General features: G+C 37.9%; 3 protein-coding genes across 4 annotated transcripts in view; all 3 read left to right on the top strand.

Moving 5' to 3' along the window:
• Positions 1-656: 656 nt before the first annotated feature.
• On the top strand, positions 657-15,430 carry LOC113114887 (WD repeat-containing protein 81). Its single transcript, XM_026281964.1, has 12 exons — positions 657-896; positions 1,858-2,266; positions 2,494-6,017; positions 6,132-6,239; positions 6,343-6,536; positions 6,638-6,819; positions 6,935-7,100; positions 7,226-7,391; positions 7,484-8,305; positions 10,028-10,173; positions 10,341-10,523; positions 13,093-15,430. The coding sequence occupies exons 2-12, from the start codon at positions 1,908-1,910 to the stop codon at positions 13,417-13,419; spliced, it is 6,177 nt and encodes a 2,058-aa protein (XP_026137749.1). The 5' UTR covers positions 657-896; positions 1,858-1,907; the 3' UTR covers positions 13,420-15,430.
• Positions 15,431-15,545: 115 nt separating this feature from the next.
• On the top strand, positions 15,546-19,973 carry LOC113114888 (alpha-2-antiplasmin-like). The gene is made up of 9 exons (XM_026281965.1): positions 15,546-15,665; positions 16,503-16,574; positions 16,689-16,766; positions 16,845-17,145; positions 17,254-17,397; positions 18,486-18,674; positions 18,871-19,013; positions 19,091-19,295; positions 19,405-19,973. The coding sequence occupies exons 2-9, from the start codon at positions 16,518-16,520 to the stop codon at positions 19,734-19,736; spliced, it is 1,449 nt and encodes a 482-aa protein (XP_026137750.1). The 5' UTR covers positions 15,546-15,665; positions 16,503-16,517; the 3' UTR covers positions 19,737-19,973.
• A 1,299-nt stretch (positions 19,974-21,272) lies between these two features.
• Positions 21,273-22,781, top strand: part of LOC113114886 (replication protein A 70 kDa DNA-binding subunit-like) — a 30,470-nt gene continuing 28,961 nt past the window's right edge. The window contains exons 1-3 of one of the 2 annotated variants that reach the window (XM_026281963.1): positions 21,273-21,441; positions 21,917-21,964; positions 22,349-22,427. In XM_026281963.1, coding sequence (XP_026137748.1) covers positions 21,409-21,441; positions 21,917-21,964; positions 22,349-22,427 — 160 coding nt within the window. In that variant the 5' untranslated portion in view covers positions 21,273-21,408. The remainder of the gene's footprint in view (positions 21,442-21,916; positions 21,965-22,348; positions 22,428-22,781) is intronic. The other variant, XM_026281961.1, reaches the window with a different exon arrangement.

The following is a 22,781-nucleotide window of genomic DNA, read 5'->3' as shown; positions in this document are numbered from 1 at the left end:
TACCCAAACTCAAAAAAATGGATGATTCTGAAATTGTAGACTGGAGAACAGAATTTGCATAAAAATGTAAATTAAAGATGTTTTTGAAAACCACTTAAATAGAAACCACACACTTGTGTAACTGGACGTTTCATTCAAAACCTAGTTTTATAATACCGACAATTTCCCCACAACTACAGTTTTGGTGGGTCTGTGACTGTGCTGGAACGTTTGAATAGCTCAGTCATAAGACTTACAACAGAATCAATAGCAGGACGCCCTCTAGTGGATTTCTTTAGGCAACAGGTTTATTTTTCGGAGTCCGCATAAGACGCTAGTCATGTATCAGCGGCATATCATGTGTTTATCATAAACTGCTTTATCATGGAAATAGGCCTAAGACTAAACATTATATATTTTTTTATTTTTTCATATTTCTCAATCTCTCCTGCTCTTGGGCCTGCACATTTTCAGCTCATGCTCTGGAGTCTTTTATTAGAAGTCATAAACTATTCGCATGGCCATATGATATATAACAGTGGCTCTCAGTCGGGGGTCAATCCGGGGTCCTTAACCAAGATTAAACAGAATGACGATATAAGTTTAATGTTTGATCATTTGTTTATTTATTTTTTCTTTTATAATCTTGAGGGGACTTGTATTATGACACAATTCTACTGGCTGAGAATCACACGGTCTGGGAGCGCACGCAGAGAAGGGAGTCACGTGACGCTCTGAACCCAAGTGGCTTCTGAAGACAACAAAATATTCTCGAGTTCTTAGGACATTTTTGTGCGGTTATGGTGGTTCTCAAAGTACTGGAAATACAATTTGTACATCCCGCAAACATGGGACTTGGCATCGCGATGGCAGCTGTTCCAGAGCGCAATTGCTGACAAGCAGCAAACAGTGCAGAGGTGAGCAACAACAACATCTTGATGGACAGATCTCCTCCTTTCCAAATGTTTGGTTAACGGTGGTGCTTGTGTGTTTACATTAGCAAAACAAGTTGTGGCTTAATGTATAATGCAGTGCTTTTTTTCATCTGTAACTTTACCATCGAGAACTGGCAGAAGTGCACTATTTCCTTGTTGCCTGTAAGAGGAACTAAAAATGTAGAAATTAGATGCAGAAATCAAAGATAAATGTATGTGCTACATTTTACACTGTCGATCTTTCGAGCTTTTGTTTTGGAAGTTATAAATTAAGTTTATTATTTCTGATGAAGCATGGAAGAATACATTCACGGGGTAATGCATGACATTTTCAGCGATGACATCAGTGTCCTCGACAAATCATTAGTTGTTGCTATCCTGAAGATGATTTGATATACAAGCTTCTACTGAAACATATTCTATAGTGTTATTTGCATAACATTATTTTATTTGAATAATAAAATAATTCTATAATTATTAAATACTGTAATTATTTTGTTTCTATTCTACAGGATTTTATTTTAAAATAGTTCACATCTGTACATCAGAAACATTACATTTATGTTTTTTTTTATTAGTAGTAATAGTTTTACTAATATGCATTGTTGCCATACACTGTTGAGTGGATTTCTTCTGAAATCTATTATGAAACTGTAAAAAAATGATGTTACTATAAATAGTGTAAACAGTAACAATTTTTTGACTACACTTCTAAGATAATCTGTGATAAAATAATTTTTATTTGGATTTCACAAGAATTGCACAAAGCACATTAAGTATGTTATTTAAGTATGCAGTGGATATAAAACACGTGTGTCTCCATACAATTCAATTTTTTATTCATTATTTTATGTCATGAACATATGTGTGTGTAATAGTGTCTGCAGAAACCGATAGAAGTATCTTTAGTGGTTTTCTTTTAACTTCTTTTAACTTTTTTTAGATTCTTATAGGGGCCTACAAGGGCTACAGTCTGGTTAACTGAAAGAGATCATGGAGTGGCTAGCACCAGCCTTGGAGAGGGACCTTGGTATTGATCAGCGGCACACTAGACCAAGTCAGCGACCCAATGAACTGGTGGTCCTGGTCCCAACTCGATGGGTAATGGCCCTGAGAAATAAGAGAGTTACTCGCTGTGCACGATACGAGTGCTTCAGTGAGGGGGAAATCTGCACTCTCCTCCAGCGCTCTCAGATGAAATTGCCATCTGGTTGGACACGTGTTTGTATCCAAGGCCTTAGAAAGCGCAAACTGGGATACCGATTAGCCAGGGAGCCAGGCTGCCATGGGGAGGGACTCTCACAGGACTCTTTCATGACTCTGATGCAGGGAGTATCCCAGTCTAATTTCAGGTACAATACTGTGTGAGAATATATTTGTGTAATTGTTGTGTTTTTAATTCTGTTGATTAAAACAATCTATTCAAAATCACCTTGTATTCAGATGGGCAAAACGTTCACTATATATCTGATAAAATGTTAGAATTGGATATTTAATTTTGCTTGTGTTACTTTTATAAAACGTGTTAACTTTTTCAGTCAGTGTTGACTCGTAATATCCTTTTTTTTTTTTTTTTCAGAAATCTATGGCGTGAAGCTTACATTAATCATGTGCAACCATATGCAGATTCCAATGAGCAAACACCTGTTTTGGCAATTGATGCTGTTCGACAAGCCTTACAGAAACTGTTTTGCTCTAGCATTATCTCTACCGATCGAGTGTCACCATCCCTCTCTCCAGCCAAAGAGAAGGAGAAAGACAGTCCATTCCCATCCAGCTGCTCAGCTCTTAAACAAAGTACTGATAGTTTGTGTCCAAATGTGCTACCTGCAGAATGCTTGCTGGAGTCGGAGGAGGTTCTTTATGTGGTTTTCCCGTACACACAATACACTGTTCATGACATTGTCACTTACAGTCCAGCTAAGCTGGCTAACAGCCATGCTAAGATATTGTTCATTTTGTACCAGCTGCTTATAGCAATGCGCGAATGTCATGCCTCAGGGCTACTGTGTGGTGAACTCTCCTTACTTGACATTGCAGTTGATGAGCAGCTCTGCAGTCGCCTAAAGATATCTCTGGCACATTATGAAAAGTTTGGAGAGTACATGGATTCTATGCCTCATGCATTAAGAAGTAAAGTGCCAACAAGTGTTACAGCAAAAGACAATCGGAGTCATAACAGTGGTGTGAATGAACATCCGTGTAAAAATTGTCTGGATGAACTCAAATCTCTGGTCTTAGACTGGGTTAATGGGCAAGTCAGCAACTTCCAGTATCTGATGGAATTAAACCGACTGGCAGGGAGGCGTGAGGGAGACCCAAACTATCACCCGGTTTTACCTTGGGTGATAGATTTCACTGTGCCATATGGAAGGTTTCGTGATCTCAAGAGGTCAAAATTTCGTCTGAATAAAGGTGATAAACAACTGGACTTCACGTATGAAATGACCAAAGAAGCACTAGCAGCAGCTAATGGAAGTGGTGGAAGCAATTTTGCCTTAGACCTTGGTGGGCCAGTAGGACCTGGTGGCTCAGGCCAGTTGGATCACCTCCACGTTCCCCATCATATCTCAGATGTTCTGTCAGACATCACTTATTATGTCTACAAAGCTAGACAGACTCCCAAATCTGTACTGTGCAGCCATGTTCGTTCCCAATGGGAACCCAATGAATATCCGGCTAGTATGGAACGTATTCAGAGTTGGACCCCTGATGAATGCATCCCAGAATTTTACACGGATCCCTCAATATTCCACTCCATTCACCCAGACATGCCAGACCTTGATATACCTCCATGGTGTAACTCCTACGAAGAGTTTATTGCTGTGCATAGACAACTGCTAGAAAGTCGAGAAGTGTCTCAACAGTTGCATCACTGGATTGACCTGACATTTGGCTACAAGTTATCAGGTAAGGAAGCCATCAAAGCCAAGAATGTGTGCTTGCACTTGGTGGATAGCCACACACATCTCACCAGCTATGGAGTTGTGCAACTATTTGACCACCCTCATCCACCTCGTCTTGCACCTTACCAGTATTCACATCCAGAGCCTCCCCACTTTGGGCCTATCAACGTAACGACCTGGCACATTCCGTCACTTGAAACCACGATGGATGGTGGGAATGGACTGGTCCCAGAAACAACAGGTTGTGAATCCAGTGGTTGGTCAGTTGTAGGCCGGGACGAGGAGCTTGAGCAAGCAATGGAAGCCCTTGACTTAAGTGGCTCATCATCATCTAATTCTGTTCCAATCCCTTTGGCTGGGTCTGCTGGTGGAAAGACCAGTGGAGAGACTATTGCTTTGGCTGTGTCTCCTTCTCATGGTTCTTTCCCTGGTGAAACACCTGGAAATGGCAAAAATACCCTAGGATCAGGTATTAGAGCATCCATGCTTCACAGAACAGCCTCTGTTGGTAAAAGGCCAGAGGCTTCTAATTTTGAGGATTTTAAGATAAGCCTGCCAGAGGGATTTAAACCTTTGCAGCCTTTGGAAGAGTTAGAGAAGCTCAACAACTTCTTGGTGAAAGGTCTACACTGTCAAGCCCAGCATACAATGGGTCTTGACATGAACAAGAAAGACTTGAGACCTGTACTGAAAGTTCCTCTGTCATTAGCAGATCTTTTCCAGAGAGATATACAAGCCTTGGGTGTTCTCATTGCTGAGATCTTTTATTCCTCCAAACTGCGGGGACTGGGACCTGGAACACATTTGAGTGATCGATTTCAAGTAGTTTTGAAGCTGTGCTCTACAAACCTCCGAGATGTTCCACTACCACTCCATCATGCACTAGAGACACTTCTGCAGGTCCACAAGCATTGCTCTGAGACAGAAACATTCACAAGACACCCGCAAGGACTACCGTATCTGTTCAAATATGACCCTATTTGTGAGGGTCTTCCACCACCAAACCCTTGGCAGTTGCTTAGTCCTGTTCTTTCCCCTCTACCGTTTCCAGCATATTTCCCAACACTGCACAGATTCATATTTTCCTACCACTCCAAGATGGAGTCCATAAACAGCGTTCAGGGCCGTGACATTGTGTTCAACTTATGGCAACAGCTGGAGACACTTCTCAAGGACAACATAAATGCAGAGGGGCTTGAGATTCTTCTACCCTTTGTGCTTTCTTTGATGTCAGAGGAGTCCACTGCTGTTTATGCTGCCTGGTACTTATTTGAGCCTGTGTCCAAGGTTCTTGGGCCTCGCAATGCCTCCAAGTACCTACTAAAGCCTCTGGTATGTGTATACGAGAATCCCAGATGCCTTCGAGGCCGTTTCTATCTCTACACGGATTGTTTTGTGCTGCAGCTTATTGTAAGACTGGGTTTGCAAGCCTTTCTTTCCAGCCTTCTTCCACATGTTCTACAGGTCATCACAGGCTTTGAAAGCTGCAATACAGCTGCAGGGACTGAATGGGAGGGCTTGAAGGTTTTAAGGGGAGCTGCTGGTGCCTTAGATGAGGAAGAGGAGGACTATGAGTGTGAGGATGGGAGGTCATCTACTGTCACATCATCTGGCAAAGTAGGTGGAGGCAGTGGAGGTGGTAGTGGAGGTGTTGGCGGAGATCAAGGACTTGTGGATTACCCAGGCATCAGTCTCAATGACCAGGTTTTTCTGACTGAAGGTGAGGACTTTCAGAATGGCTTTTATGTGAATAATAGTGCATCTGGGGCAACAATGGCACTTGGCGCAAAACAGCAGAACCAAAGCCTAGTAAACAAAGATCAAGACCAAGAATCTCTCAGCATGGGGAAACTGAGTGACAAGAGCAGCGCTAGTGAGGTGTCCATTGGAGACCGTGCAAGTTTAAAGTCTGCTGACAGCAGTCAGGACCTAAAGCAAGCTAGTGATGGTGAGGATGGTGTAGAGCTTGAGGATGAGGAGACAGTGGAAGACCGAGAAAATACTGTGCAAAGGTTGCCCAGTTTAGAGATGACTCTTTCAGTTTGCAAAAAGGAGTCTGAGGCAACCGTGGCCACACTTGAGGGAGACGTCATGAATGGAATTGTGCAAGAAGATGCAGAGAAAAACATGGAGGAAGAAGACACTGAACATGACTCTTTAGAAGATTCTGAGGAAAAAGAACACAAGATACTTTTAGGTGAGTCAAAACAGATATTTTTTGTGCATTTATTTGATTTATTTGTACATGTTTAATATTCAAAGTAGCAGTTCAATAGATTATGCATTAAAAAAAATTAATTGTGTTTTCCAGACACTGTTTGCAAAACTGTCAGATGGCTGTCTGCAAAACTGGGGCCGACATTGACATCTCGATTCATAGCCAGAAACCTGTTGAGACTTCTTACTACATGTTACATAGGTACAATTTCTGAACCGCATACACGTATCACTATATTCTGCAGTATTTGCTGATTTTAGCTTCATTTATTATCTCTGTCATAAGTAATCTTCTTCTTTTTAAGGTCTTGATAAACACCAGTTCATGCTCTCTGCAAATGAGGAAAATAGCCTTGAGAGCGTTGGAAGTGTATATGAGAAGAAGCCAGTTGTTGGTGACCAGACTGCAAGACCAGTTCTCGAGTGTCTTATTTACATAGCACATCTCTATGGAGAACCAGTCTTGACTTACCAGTATCTACCCTACATCGGTTACCTGGTAACGTGAAAATTCCGGAATCTTACTTATTAACAGTTAGGCCTGTAATTTTTTTTTCTTTATAGATTTTTACTTAAAATTGTACTTCCTTGAACTTGCAGGTCTCTCCACCTTCTTCTTGTCGTTTGAACACTCGAAAAGAGGCAGGGCTTTTGGGTGCAGTGGTACTCACTCAGAAGATTATAGTATTCCTGTCAGACACCACTCTAATGGATATGCTGATGAAGATTAACCAGGAGGTTCTGTTGCCTCTGCTGGATTTGTTAACATCAACTAAAATGGGGTAATAGCTTGCTTATAGTGCATCAGTCATAGTCAGGAAGTAAAAAAAAAAAAGTTTGCAACTTATAAATATATTTGAGTTGTCCTCTGACTTTTTTTTTTCCATCTGTGTTCAGCTTTCCTAGTGGAGTACAGACTCGTTCCGCTGTGTGTCTAAAGACTCTGAGCCTGATGGCACTGATCTGTCTGCGGATTGGCCGAGAGATGGTACAGCACCACATGGCAGAAACCCTCTCCAGGTTCTTCCAAGTTTTCTCCTTGCTGCAGTTTCTGCAAAATCAGGTAACCAAAGACAATTTACAATATTGCATTATGTATAATTATACTTGACTGAAACAGTTTGTAGTCCTATTCATAAATAACTACATGATAACTTAATAATTAAAATTAATTTTCTTTATGTGCAGATGGGAAGTGCCCCACGAAGGGAGGTTGGAGACAGCACATACCTGGACATGTGCAGTCCAGATGGAACAGAGATTACATTTGAGCTTAGAGTTTTGGAGGAACTTCAGGCTGTGTTTAATCCTGAAATGGCTTATGCATCTTATATTCCTTTCTACTGTCTTATTGGTGAGACACATTTGTACTGGTTAGCTTTTAAGCATTGATAAATGTGTTCCTATTCATCTTCATTAGATGAGCTGTATATACTTTTTTTTTAGGTGATGCAGCGATTCGGAAACTAGTTACAAATCATGAGCTAGTTTGGAGACTGGCTCAATCATATCATGAACGAGCAAGTCCAGGTAGCCCAGAAACCAACCCTGCTGGAGGTCAGAAAACTACTGCCATGGGCCTCTCTCCTAGCATGGGCCGCCAGATGGGTCGTAGTCCCTTCCCTGCTCCCTCGTCCACTTCCACACCACTAGGTGGAGACATCCTGCCTGAGTCAGGAACATTTGGCAGTCATCTGGTGGGAAACCGTATCCAGGTACCCCGGGACACTGAAGCCTGTGGGAGTCCTAACTTGTCTTCTTTGGAAACATGGACACGACCATATGGTAGCAGCGCTCCTCAGACAAGTCTCGCCACCACTTCCTCAGCCGGACCATCTTTCTCTCACTCCTCATACTCTTGGGTCCTGGGACCCACTCCAGAGGACAGCGCACTGAAACAGGACCTCCCACGCAGCAGTCGCTCCCTGCAGGGCAATTGGCTTGCCTACTGGCAGTATGAAATTGGTCTTAACCAGCAGGACTCACATTTCCATTTCCACCAGATCCGTCTTCAGAGTTTCTTGGGCCACTCAGGCACGGCAAAATGTCTGGCACCACTAGCAAGGGAGGACTACTTCCTGTCTGGGAGTAAAGACAAAACGGTGAGGCTGTGGCCACTTTATAACCACGGTGATGGCACACGAGAGGTCGAACCTCGACTCATTTACACAGACCACCGCAAATCTGTCTTTTATGTCGGCCAGCTAGAGGCCTCACAGGAAGTGGTGAGCTGCGATGGTACTGTGCATCTGTGGGATCAGTTCACAGGTGAGAGAACAACAGTACTGTTAATTTGAGCATCTTACAGTATTACAGTAACTGCCCTTTTTTGGTATAGGATAGTTGATTTTGTGTGATTAATCGCTTGCATTTTTTTGCATTCACATTCATTACCGTTCAAAAGTTAACGGGTCAGTAAGGTTTATATTTTTTAGGAAAATAATACTTTTAATCAGAAAGGAAGGGTTTTTTTTTTTCTCCAAAGAATCCTAAGCTCAACCCTGGTCTAAAGTCTGGCGCAATGTTTTTTTCTTTTTATATTTAAAGAGCTTATTAAACACAGGGACACACAGCAGCACACAAACATGCCAAATATTAAAAGTTGCAATGCATACGATTTCTTTGTAGGCTAAATAATAATTTAAAAAAATAAATAAATAGGGCCCTCTGTCTTTCTGCTTATTCATTTTATCAGGGGTAAAATGTTTACAACACTGATAGGAAGAAATGTTTCTTAAGATACAAATCGGCATATTAGACTTATTTCTGAAGGATCATGTGACACCCTGTTTACATTCACAATTTTTGGTTCAATCGGAATGAATTCATTCCGATTGTTAAATGTGAATGCAGTGTTTACATGAACGCTAAATAAAGTGATAGGGTTGATGTCCGGGTTTATTTGTCACAAGCTTCAAATCAAAATAGATTTATTTGAGATGCGTACACTGCCAAATATAGTTTCTCACCGTTTGCACATAATAACCACTCTCCAACACTGTTTCCTTGTTTGTTTTTAACAGTATAATTAATATTGATACATTTCTATAAATATATATATTTAAATGGCAGTGCCGACATGCATTCTCAATCGTATTAGAAAAAGAATAATCGATTGAAAATTCATTCCTATCGAGCTCAGTTGTATTTATTAACGTGTTTACATGAAGACTTTTCAGTCCAATTGAGCCGTCAATCTGATTACAAAAGGATTATTTGGTTCCATGTAAATGTAGCCAGTCTGAAGACTGGAGTAATGGCTGATGAAAATTTAGCTTTACCATATGAGATGAGAAATAATATTTAAATAGAAAGCATCTATTTTACTCTTTAATTATATTTTACAATATTACTGTTTTTACTGTATTTTTGATTAAAATAAATGTAAACTTGGTGAACACAGAGATGTCAAAACATAAAAAAAAAATTCCCACCCCAAGATTTTGAGACATAATATTTGAGAGATTTCAATTTCAGCTTTCAATCATACCTTCAGAATTTGTGCTTTTATGTGTATGTGTAGACTTCATTATTTAGCCTCATTCCTTACCCAGACTTTAACTTTTTAGCTTTGAATATCCATTACACAAATATGAATTATTACATGGAAAACATTACATTTACAATATATTTTATTAATATTTATATACTACTTTTTAAAATGAAATAATCTAATCTTACTGTGTATAATATATACAGCCAAGCTGTATATGATGCATACAGTATGAAAATATAATTTTATTTTGTTGATGTCAGATACATAAAATGGTAGTTTTTTTTTTATTAGCCATAGCATCTTTTTATAAAAAAAATTCCACAATCTCCATTACATAATGATATTATTATTAGATCATTGATATACAAAATGTACTGTATACATTAATACAATTTCCATTACAAATAATACATACATATTGCCTTTTGCCTGGGTCTGTCAGACCAACAGCTTTCACATAATGTCTTGTTTTGCTATTTCCTACATATGACTAGGTAAGAATATTCGTTGTGATGAAGCTCTTGATGGGAAGAACCCCATCACGGCTGTCGCCACCATGCCTGCTCCTCACTGCAGTGTAGTGTTTGCTAGCGCAGACTCTGTGCTGCGTTTCATAGATTCACGCAAACCTGGCTTGCAGGTATTGCTCGTTCCTTTTTCTTTAATACATGATTTGTTACAAGCAGTTATTATTTCAGATCAAATTTTTTTTGTCAAGCATTACAATGACCAGGTTGGTTTCTATATTTTTCCTTCCTGCAAAGCTTATGATTACCATTAAGGACCCTGTATTTTCTCTGTTGACAGCATGAGTTCCGTCTGGCCTACAGTAACATGAGCGCTGGCCTGATCCGCTGTCTGGCTGTCAGCCCGAGCGGACGCACTGTTGCAGCAGGCTTCTCCACTGGATTCATAGTGCTGCTGGATGCAAGAACGGGTCTGGTGCTAAGAGGCTGGCCTGGTCACGAGGGAGATATACTGCAAATGAAAGTGAGTATGCATGCCGTTGGTTAATGAATAATGTAAGACGTGCATATGACTGCATGCTCTGTTGTCCTTTGATGTTTTTATAGATCAGATACTGTACTGATTTTAGGGAACATTATGTTATATGGATACACACTGTTTATAAAAATTACTGAAACTAGCTAAAAATTCTGAATCGGATTGTCATACTACCACTCATCAGGAAGAGTTTATGGGACGACTGCATGCACTATATATAGTCAAATATTAAAATGGAGAAGAACCAGGAATCATTACAAATCATGGACTAGATTCCTATCTTTGTTTTGGGATTTCAGTATGAGTAAAAGTTGTACCCTGCTGGTTTGTTCAGATGCAGTCAACAAGGGATTAGAACTAAGCAAGCTTTATTTAACCCTGATTTGTAGGGTCAAAGGTCTGTCTCTGCCACGAGAGGCCCATGTTTGGGCAAATATAGACACGAGTTACTCATTAGAACAAAATCTATGAGCTTTGCAGATTGCTTTATTATTTGTGACTATCAGGAAATTGATGAACCTTTGTAGGGCTCAACAATAAGGACGTCCAGCTGGACCAGGGCCAGTGTGAGGGAGTTTCAGGCTGTTGCTTTGTTGCTATTAATAATCTCACATTCACGAAATACATTTGTATGCTTTATAAATTTAATTATTTGGTTTTCTGTGATACATTCATCATAATCTTTACAACTTCTGCTCATTAGTAATCAATAAGTAAGTACACCTGGGTTCATAATTCTGAGGTCATTAAAGGGTTAGTTCACCCAAAAATTTAAATTATGTCATTAATAACTCACCCTTATGCTGTTCCAAACAAGTAAGACCTCTTTTTTCTTTGGAACACAGTTTAAGATATTTTAGATTTAGTCCGAGAGCTCTCAGTCCCTCCATTGAAGCTGTGTGTACGGTATACTGTCCATGTCCAGAAAGGTAAGAAAAACATCATCAAAGTAGTCCATGTGACATCAGAGGGTCCGTTAGAATTTTTTGAAGCATCGAAAATACATTTTGGTCTAAAAATGGCAAAAACGACGACTTTATTCAGCATTGTCTTCTCTTCCGTGTCTGTGTGAGAGAGAGTTCAAATCAAAGCAATCTGGATATCCGGTTCGCGAACGAATCATTCAGTTCACCAAATCGAACTGAATCGTTTTAAACGGTTCGCATCTCTAATACGCATTAATCCACAAATGACTTAAGCTGTTAACTTTTTTTAATGTGGCTGAGACTCCCTTTAAGTTCAAACAAACCAATATCCCGGAGTAATTCATGTACTCAAACAGTACATTGACTGAACTGCTGTGAAGAGAGAACTGAAGATGAACAGCGAGCCGAGCCAGATAACGAACAAAACATTGACTCGTTCACGAGTCAAGAACCGTTTCTGTCAGACGCGTCCGATTCGTGAACCGAGGAGTTGATGATACTGCGCATGTGTGATTCAGCGTGAAGCAGACCGACACACAGGGCGTCTGAACTGAACTGATTCTGTTTTAGTGTTATGAGCGAGGGTAAACCGAAGGCTTGAATTAAGGGCAATCATCGCAAATGACGCCATTACGTCGAGCGCAAAAGAAACGGTGAACCGTTTTCTTCAACTGGTTTATTGAATTGAACTGTCCGAAAGAACTACTGGTGATCCGAACACCGATGCAACTGGTTCTTCACTCGTGAACGAGTCAGTCTATTGTTCGTTATCTGGCTCGGCTCGGTGTTCATCTTCACAGCAGTTCAGTCAGTGTGCATGCATTACTCCGGGATATTGGTTTGTTTGAACTCAGAGGGAGTGTCAACCACATAAAAAAAAAGTTAACATCTTAAAGTCATTTGTGGATTAATGCGTATTAGAGATGCGAACCGTTTAAAATGATTCAGTTCGATTTGGTGAACTGAATGATTCGTTCGTGAACCGGATATCCAGACTGCTTTGATTTGAACTCTCTCTCACACAGACAGGGAAGAGAAGACAATGCTGAATAAAGTCGTAGTTTTTGCTATTTTTGGACCAAAATGTATTTTCGATGCTTCAAAAAATTCTAACTGACCCTCTGATGTCACATGGACTACTTTGATGATGTTTTTCTTACCTTTCTGGACATGGACAGTAGACCGTACACACAGCTTCAATGGAGGGACTGAGAGCTCTCGGACTAAATCTAAAATATCTTAAACTGTGTTCCGAAGATAAAAGGAGGTCTTACATGTCTGGAACAGCATAAGGGTGAGTTATTAATTACATAATTTTCATTTTTGGGCGAACTAACCCTTTAAGAATGTGTTTTTTTTTCTTTTAATTTTATAAATTAAATATATGATCAAATATATTAAACAAATGCTGTTCTTTTAAACTATGTTAATGTTGGGGGTTATAAATTGTGATTTGTTTAAAGAAAAAGGGAAAACTTTATTTTTTATGAATGGAAAAAAAAATAGTAAAAATGTATGAAATTAAAAATATAATTATTTGTATAGAATATACAAAATACATAGTAGCCAGAAGTATCCATCTGTTTGTTAGTGACAGTGATTTATGTGTGTTTATAATTTTTTTTTAGGCAGCAGAGGGCAATTTGCTGATTAGTTCTTCATCAGACCACACACTGACCGTTTGGAAAGACGTGGAGCACAAGCCACTCCACCAGTACAGGACTCCATCCGACCCCATCCATGCATTTGATCTTTATGGTGCTGAGATTGTGGCAGGCACTGTTGCTAACAAGATCGGGGTGTACTCTATTTTGGACAGCACGGCCAACCTGGTGGGATCCACCAAGCTCAGCACAGAGAACTTCCGTGGGACTCTCACAAGTCTGTCTGTGTTGCCTACAAAGAGGCTTCTGCTGCTCGGCTCTGACAACGGTGCCATCAGGCTGCTGGCTTAAACTAGCTAGTGTAGCTTTTTCAGAAAATTATATTCCTCGTGCCGCCTTTGGCTCCTTTCCCAAAATGAAACATTCTTGCCAACCATGCACAAAGAAACCTGTTTCAGCCGTAAAAGGAGCAAGCCTGATATTTCCATTTTAAACTGGCTGAAAGAGAACTTAAAACCTCACTCTTTAGTAAGTGACCAAAACTGAATATTGCCTCTGATTCATACAATCAAAAGAATTGTCTTTTTTATGATTTTTAGGGTTCATGTGATATAGCTGCACTAGCTGCTTTATACATAATAATCAACTCTGTAACTTCTCTTCAAAAAAGTCAAGCGAATGGAATCTTAAAGGCATGCATGAGATGAGCTGCTCAGGAAAGTTGAAGTGTGGTTCTAGTGTAGCATTTACACTTTCCATTAGATGAGTGAAATCGCCAAAAACAACACTGTGAGAATCACAGGTTAGTCTATGTTGATCATATCATATGATTCGATTCACCAGACTTGCTCAGCAACTATGCAGTATTCATGGTAGACCTTCATCGTGCATCATGTTTGGCACTTTTTTTCTGTATTACACAGTATGTTTCTTCATCCATGTCAATGAAGCATAATGAACAAGCAAATGTGATCCAAATGTGAGTCTGTTACTCTACACCGATTGAGAGTGTAAATGCCTAATATGCAACGGGATGGTCCTCAATTCTGAATTTGGACCTTCTGACACAAACATTTTTTATCTAATGACTATATAGAGCAATTTGATGCTGTATTAACCCTGATGATGTAGCAATTCACTTGTCACATCAACCCTAGGTCAAGCAACATGTTACATTTTACACACCATACTGTATGTATGTTTGTATATACATACACGTTTATAGATGTATGTATATATCTTTGTTGAGTCTAACGCTTACTATCTAAAAGAATGCTTTTATGCAACATCCTTGAATAGAAATGAACTAGGAACTAACTATTTAATTTATTACTGGAATGCTTTGTGTAAAACATTGTGGAACGTCTCCAGACATTCCAATTATATAATGTTCAAATATTTAATGAGAATTTATACAGATTACTAAAACACGTTACATACAGTAGTAACCCACTATTTGTCAGGTTTTCAAAATTGGTTTGTGGATTATGAGTTCTGATTTGAATTCATGCCTTTATTATTTTGTGTTGAAACAGGCTTAGTGTTCAAGTGTTAATTTTGAAGAGCACATTATTTATTTACTAAGTAGAGGATTTTGGTGAATCCCATATGGCAAAGTATTTAAAAATGTAATCGGTTGTATTTTACTCCTCAAACAGCTTGATGATTTTGATGATTCATGCTAAAGATGATGTCTGTTTGAGATTGACAAACATCTGTCTAATGTACAGTAGTACCACAAGCAACACACTGTCTTGACATTGGCCATTGCTCTTTTGTATTTCATTGCGAGTATTTTTCTTTTTTACTTTTAAACTGTGACCTTTTTCTATATGCTCACTAAAATGATCCTTTTCAATGATTTAAAGTAAAAGAAATTTATCATAACTGTGTCTTTTAATTTAATTTATTTATCTTGTCTGAAAAACTTCAAACTGGGCGATTGATGACCTACTCATTGATGAATGAGCAAGATTACTCAATCATATGGTTTGCTTGGTAGATTTTCATGCTTGCAAACTGAGCACCAAACGGAGAGGTTACTCTGATAGGACAAAGTCCATTTGAGTGTTTGCAACACACTGCCTTTCAACTGCTCTCAATTTGAAGATCTTGGCATATGCTTGCGGATGACCCAAGTTAAATCTGGCATTCAATAAAGCAATATAAAAGCCCTCTATCCAATAACGGTCTATATTAATATCAGCATTGGCAATGCTGACTTGTCATCTCCTCCTCATTTATGTGCAGTTTTTCTTGTGCAGCATGTTTACTCATATTCAGTGTCTCGCATGCACTGTCAGCAGTGAGTTTATTTAGCTCGGCAAACTATACACTACCAGTTTATAACCTACTTCATTCAAAGTCTTCACAGATCCACGAATCTACACACTTGAGTTTGATGTTTGACCCCAAGGTCTCTCAATATTTACATCTATGAAGAGGTAGGTCTGAGAGCTATATGAGGTAAAGATCAATGAAAGTTGAAATGTAACTGCCTGCTCAGAGACTGCCAACCCCTACAGCAAAGAATTTTCCCATTGCCTATTTTGTGTTTCTTTCCTGAGTCAGGGCTGGATCCACTGGAGATTTGCACGGTAAGCTTACAGTTATGTTTATTCTCATACATTCTCACCTTAAATAATTGTTTGCAATATATTATGTAGATATTTTGTTCAAATATACAAGTTGAATCCATTGCCAGCTCTTTTGGTTTGTAAATATGTACACTTCGTCTTTCGTTTTTGTATTTTCGAAGTGTAATTCTCAGTAATGGCAAATAATTCCGACAAGAATGTTTTGATAAAACATTTAACAAAGCCTATTTTTATGTGCGCAAGAAAATTGATTAGTAGTAATGCAGTAACATTTACATAAATACATTGTCGATTTCAAAATGTAAATATATTTTTACATTTTCCTGCGATTTGAATTTAACCTGTAGCTTTAAACGAATTTAAACTGCTTAACCCTGGAATTATGCAACAGCTGACAGACCTTTAGCCACGTGAAGCATTTATTGATTATTTGACTGAATATTTAGTTCAATCTGTAAGTAGAAAACAAAACAAAAAACTATCCACCTGAAATTGGAGGTGTTATTCAGATCATGTATTGGTTTATTGCCAGTAGCTAGATTATGGATTTCTGTGCAAGTGAGGGAGACTTTCAGGAATGAGTTTCTATCAAAAATAATAGATTGATTAAAATTGTGAGTGAGGATTCTTTTCTTGTGTTTCTGCTGAACAATCTGATCTGATGAAGTGTATACAAAATGTGTATTAATGGATTTAATATGTTTTATCTAATAATAATATTTTAATAAGTATGGTTATGTAGAGTAATTTTGTACAAATGACCAGTGACCGATCAATGCCAAATCATTCCATATTCTGTATAAACTGTGCTGTTTTTTTTTTTTTTTCCATTTTCAGACTAACTTCTAGAACATGAACTTTTGTTTTCTGGCATTCCTCCTCCTTTGTTATGCCAAGCAAGGTTGGACGGTAATGCACTCCACTTATGCTGTTTATTTTTTCCAAATGATTGAATTGTATTTTATCAAATGATTGATTTTATTCTAGTATTTAAATGCCACAAATTGCTCCTTGTTACTGCAGGAAGATGCGATTGAACCAGAGGATGGAGGAGAGCCTATAATTCCTCTCATTCCACTGATGCCTAGTAAACCCGTATCAGTAAGAACCCACAATTACATTCTTAAAGGTATATACATGTTTAGTCTTTTGACACTTTAATCGCCTTGTCCCTCTCAGGATTTGAAAGGCACTCTTGACCCCACCACAACAGAAGCACTCGCAGTATCTCCAGATGCCCTAGAAGCAGATCCTTCAGCCTCCGCTCCCTCTCCTGAGCAGAAAGAAGGCTCCTCTGAGGAGGACCTTGATTCGCTCTGTGATGGCGACATGACCAGCCAACAGATTAAGCGGACCGTAGGCGATGGCATCCTGAAGCTTGGACTTTTGTTCTTGGAAAACTTGAAGCCTAGTCCAGAGCAGCCCAATGTCATCATTTCCCCTCTTAGCTTATCTGTAGCACTCTCACAGCTAGCACTGGGTAAGTCTACAATGACAAACAATTTTTTTTGGCATGCATTATTTTTGATAATTTAGTGCTTTTATATGCATCTCAGTAAGACAATCTTGTTGTTTATCTGAATCTTAGGAGCAACTAATGAGACAGAAGAGCTTCTTCTACATCACCTGCATGCAGATGCACTGCCATGCTACCACACTGCCCTCAGCAGCCTCCTGCACAACTTCCGCAAAAGAAGCCTGTCCATCGCCAGCCGCATCTATCTGAAAACTGGTGAGAGTCACACGTAGCCTATACCACAAAACAGATACTGTATACTGTATATTGCCAGGGAGGTTGATATTGTGTCCGCAAAAAGTTTCTCTTTTTTTCTTGGTCCCTTAAAATTGGGGGTGGGCGATACAGAAATTTTGGTCTATCCTCTATATCACATGCAGTTATGCTGTTGAAACGCAATCAGCAGTGAAAGAATACTCATTTTGTTAAATGCACACAGTGTCTGAGAGACTGTTTCGCACATGGAGTCTCTGCTCATAGAGTGCGGGAGTATTGAACAGAGTTGTTTTTGCTTCTTTATAGGCCTTGACCAGTTAAATACACACTTTCTATGTGTCAAAATGCCTGTCTTTGCATGGATCCTCATGAACATAGTAGGTCTTAAGTGAAAGCAAACAGCTGAGAAAGAAAATGTGTAACAGTATATTGGAGCCAGTCAGCTCTTAAAGTGACAGCAGTCTAATATTCCTGCTGTCTGTCGTTCATGTTAATCAACAAAAGAGAGAAAATCTCTTGCTGCTCTTGACTAAATCAATTTGATAACTTTTATAAGAAGAAATATATATTTAATTTAATTAGTTAACATTATGCAGTGTTTTATACATTTTGATAATTGCTATGTAGCTTTCCATGTTTATTTGTTCTACTGTAGTTTTTTGTTCAATTGCTTGTAATTCGTTTTTTTTAATTATCATGTAATTGCTGACTATTTACTTGTCTTCAGTGAGCTTGAGTTATAAAATTCATGAATATGTTCCACTAATGACTGACATCCAGAAAATATCTATCTCTCTGTTTCTCTTTATAATTATTTTAAATGATATAACATTTTACATTTATTCATATTTTAGGTTACATTTTTTATATACATTATACTTTTAAAAATGTTGTGTATTGGGGTCTCCCATTAATTATTTTTCATACACAGTATATGTATGTATGCATATAGGTTATTTGAATTATTTTTCTTTTAAATAGGTTTGGGAATTTGGATTACTGGCTGATATTTGCTTTCTGACTGAAAGTTGAGTGACAGTTTATTACCATACTAAGCAAAGCTATGAATGGTGTCTCTTTTCCCTTAGGATTTAAAGCAAAACAGGACTTTGTGGAAGACTCTCAGAAACTGTATGACTCAGAGCCAGCCACATTGACGGATGTTAATGACATCAATGAATGGGTTAAGAAAGTCACAAATGGGCACATCTCAGAGTTTTTGTCCAGCCTGCCTCTCAGCGCTGTTATGATGCTTATCAATGCTATGCACTACAAAGGTCAGAACAAACACCTGTTACCAGCAAGTATTTCACAATTTCCTCTTTTACATCAGTGAGTCACATCAGAGGTTTTGCATTACTCAGATCAGTTGCATTATTGTTCCCTTGTTATTTCATAAGTGTAAACTGATAAAGGACCACACAAGTCTAATTAAACAAGCCAAGAACACAAGTCTAATTTTCTCTCTCACAGGAGAGTGGCTCACTCGTTTTGACCCTCACTTCACCTCCACTGAGCTCTTCTACATAGATGAAAACCAGATTGTTAATGTGGATATGATGCTTGGGCCAAAGTATCCTCTCAGCATTTTCACCCACCATGAGCTGGATGCCCAGGTTACTGCCTCTAAGATGCTTTTCTTTATTTTATGCCTCACTATTGAACTCTGTTACTCACTATTTGATCCCTATAGGTTGCTCGATTCCCCTTTAAAGGTGACAAGAGTCTACTAGTAATAATGCCAACATCTGGACATGTGAATGTATCAGCCATTGCAGCTAAGATCAATATCTCAGATCTTTACAGTCGATTACCACGAGAAAGAAACATGCAGGTCAAACTCCCAAAATTCAAACTTGACTTCAACCAGGGCCTTCAAGAAGCCATGACAGACATGGGTAAGATATCTTGCATCTAATTAATGCATATTATCACCTTGGATTCAAAATCAACTTAATACTTCTTAATTATTTATATTAACAAATATATAATTCTACTCCAATCCAGGTCTAGGATTGCTATTTAGTAATCCGAAACTGGACCGCATCTCTGAGGGCCCCTTGTTTGTGTCCAGTGTACAGCATATGTCCAGTATTGAGATAAATGAAGAGGGGGCAGAGGCAGCGGCAGCAACAAGTGTAGTCATCTCACGCTCTAACCCTTCATTTACTGTCAATCAGCCATTTTTCTTTGCCCTAATGGATGACTTAAGTCAAACTCCATTCTTCCTGGGAGTAATTTCCAACCCAAACCCTGGAGCATCTACTATGGTCACAAACTCTGGCAATTCAGATAAAAATAATGACAAACCACACTCTTTTGATGTTCCTCCAAAGTAGATTGTTTTCATATGTTTAGCAGAATGAGTCCATAAGTGATTGTTGACTGCGTAGTTGGTCCCCACTGGGAGGCAATTAAGGACATATATTCTAAAAGTTAATTCTATCAGATAATTTGAAATTACTTTCCCTATGAAAATCAATGTTGTGCTAAATACCCTAATCTGTTAAAAAGTCATGTTTCTTTCTTTTTTTTTTGGTTTGTTTGTTTTTTAATTAAAGAAATTTGACCAGAAACTTCAAGTGTCTTGTTAGTTTTTCTTTTTAGTCAGGTTTAGTGAAATTGTGCCTTCTTTCAGATATTGTATAACAATCTGCTGTACTAACAGAGAAATCACTTTTACAAACTGTACTTACAATTTGCATTTTTTTTTTTTCAAATAAATACTGATCAGAATTCAATGGACAAATAATTAACTTTTCTTGAAATATATATATATATATATATATATATATATATATATATATATATATATATATACAGTACAGACCAAAAGTTTGGACACACCTTCTCATTCAAAGAGTTTTCTTTATTTTCATGACTATGAAAATTGTAGATTCACACTGAAGGCATCAAAATTGTGAATTAACACATGTGGAATTAAATATGGAATCATATACATTACATATACATATAAAAGTGTGAAACAACTGAAAATATGTCATATTCTAGGTTCTTCAAAGTAGCCAACTTTTGCTTTGATTACTGCTTTGCACACTCTTGGCATTCTCTTGATGAGCTTCAAGAGGTAGTCACCTGAAATGGTCTTCTAACAGTCTTGAAGGAGTTCCCTGAGAGATGCTTAGCACTTGTTGGCCCTTTTGCCTTCTGTCTACGGTCCAGCTCACCCCTAAACCATCTCGATTGGGTTCAGGTCCGGTGACTATGGAGGCCAGGTCATCTGGCGCAGCACCCAATCACTCTCCTTCTTGGTCAAATAGCCCTTGATGCCTTCAGTGTGACTCTACAATTCTCATAGTCATGAAAATAAAGAAAACTCTTTGTGTGTGTGTATGTGTGTGTGTGTGTATATATATATATATATATATATATATATATATATATATATATATATATATATATATATATATATATATATATATAACAGAATACAAAACCTAAAGTATATTACTAGAAAACTGTAAAAACAACTGTAAAACAAAACAATGCAATTATTTAGGTTATTAAGAAAATATCATATACACAATAATCAAACTAAATGTATGATATATATAAAAAAGACTTTATATATAAATCTTTTGGAAGATGTTTTTTTAAAAAAAGGTTTTAAACCACTGACATTCATACAACTTCTGTCTCGCAGCTAATGTTATTAAAAAGCGTCTTTTGCTGTTGTGGCATTAAATAAATATATATATATAAAAAAGTTTAAATAGCACAAACCTCTGCCAGATTACATGGTTTAAAATGCGAATACAAAACAAATAGTGTTTCAAAGCGGGAGCAATACTAAAGTGTGCTTGCCTAGTGTCATATTTATTATGAAGTTCACCGGAAGTTGTTGGTAACGGAAACGTGTCATCGTGTGTCGCACTTTCGCGCGTTTGGAGAGAGTTGGCGCGAGGAAACAGGAGACATCTGATGCAAGAGCCGCTTGTTTATTATAATTACTAAATTAAATCCTTGCTTCGCAGTATTTTTGTTGAAAATATGACCGTTCGACTGTCAGAAGGGGCAATTGAGGTAAGAATAAGGCAGTAGCCTCATTTCAATGTTTACAAACATAAGCTTGCTAAGTTAGCCAACAAGTTTTCATCCGCACTAACTTTATGACAGTGAAATCAAATCATTGGTTTTAATGTATCATAGCATTTTCCATGATTGCATGATTTAACTGTGACTAAGTTAAATGGATTTAATACAATTTTACTTGCTAATACATCGTAGTGCAAATGCAAATGTTGTAGTCCGTTCAGAGTGAACTCATTGTAACGTTAGCTATAATTAACACCCATCCACTGATTTGAACTGTATAAGAAGTCAGAGTCAGAGTCTTTGTAGATGGCAGATTGTTCATGTGACTAAGTCGTCTTTTTTTTCCGTCTGTTTTGAGTGTGGGTGAAATAACGCAAATATCTGAATGTAATAATATTCATACTTTGATTTATATGATAATGTTTGAAAAAAAATTTTATGGTGTTTTTCTTTTTCTTTTCAGTCCCTGACAAAAGGAATTGAAGTCAGCAGCCCTGTTCTGCAGTGTGTGGTAACTGTCAGATTACTTTCACATTGTTTACAAATGAATCAGATTATTTTGTTACCACGTTTTTATAAAATAGTGATGTCAAAGAGGATATTGAGACATTAATGCCATAATCAGATTTCATGATTTCTCAGGGAAATAAAATAGTAATGTTCCATTTATATTGTAACTTACTATATTTGTAATATTTCAGTAGGCGTAAAAGGAAACTTTTAGGAGTATCTGACTGTTTTGTTTCTCATTTTTTTATTAAACATATAATTTTTGTATCTATTTAATATTTAGTTTACTTGCTCGTTCTCTTTGCTTCTGTTTCTTTGTTTGGTTAAAGAAACAGGCTTTTATTTATAAGCTAGTCAACTTTATTCTGTTGAATATCCTTTCCAGAACATTCGTAAGATTGATGGGGGAAATGGCCTGTCCCGGTTCCGTCTCATGATGAGTGATGGGCTACACACCATGTCCTGTAAGTTGGATTCGTTTTTTTTTCTTTTTTCGTTTTTGATCAATTTAGTTTGATGTGTCTGTCCTTTAAATCAAGTGTAATTTTAATGCTCAGGATGTTGTTTTGGACTTGTTCTGTTAAATTGTTTTGCAAAACAGCTGTTACTTTAGTTCAGATGTGGAACTTTATGGATCACCCCCAAAGCCGTATATTTTTCTGCAAAATTTTTGTTAGGTACACATATAAATGTCTATGTTAGGTGCTTATGTCTTTGAAAGCTGGTGGTGGGATAATTCGGATAAGGAGTTTCTTTAAAGTCAGGAGTGAGTGATGTGTATGGTCATTAGCCATTATGATCTAATGTTTTCTCATCAG

This window comes from Carassius auratus, chromosome 15 (genome assembly GCF_003368295.1).
Source record: "Carassius auratus strain Wakin chromosome 15, ASM336829v1, whole genome shotgun sequence".
NCBI lineage: Eukaryota > Metazoa > Chordata > Actinopteri > Cypriniformes > Cyprinidae > Carassius > Carassius auratus.
Note: the sequence above shows the minus strand (reverse complement) of the source record. Positions and strands in the feature narration are given on the sequence as shown.

What these genes read in the sequence shown, in the direction of transcription:
- LOC113114888 (XM_026281965.1), top strand. Translation starts at nt 16,518, where the DNA reads ATGAACTTTTGTTTTCTGGCATTCCTCCTCCTTTGTTATGCCAAGCAA. An exon ending in CCGCATCTATCTGAAAACTG is followed by an intron (nt 17,398 to 18,485) that starts GTGAGAGTCACA and finishes CTTTTCCCTTAG; the next exon opens with GATTTAAAGCAAAACAGGAC. An exon ending in ACCATGAGCTGGATGCCCAG is followed by an intron (nt 19,014 to 19,090) that starts GTTACTGCCTCT and finishes TGATCCCTATAG; the next exon opens with GTTGCTCGATTCCCCTTTAA.
- LOC113114887 (XM_026281964.1), top strand. Translation starts at nt 1,908, where the DNA reads ATGGAGTGGCTAGCACCAGCCTTGGAGAGGGACCTTGGTATTGATCAG. An exon ending in TTAACATCAACTAAAATGGG is followed by an intron (nt 6,820 to 6,934) that starts GTAATAGCTTGC and finishes ATCTGTGTTCAG; the next exon opens with CTTTCCTAGTGGAGTACAGA. An exon ending in TCCTTTCTACTGTCTTATTG is followed by an intron (nt 7,392 to 7,483) that starts GTGAGACACATT and finishes CTTTTTTTTTAG; the next exon opens with GTGATGCAGCGATTCGGAAA.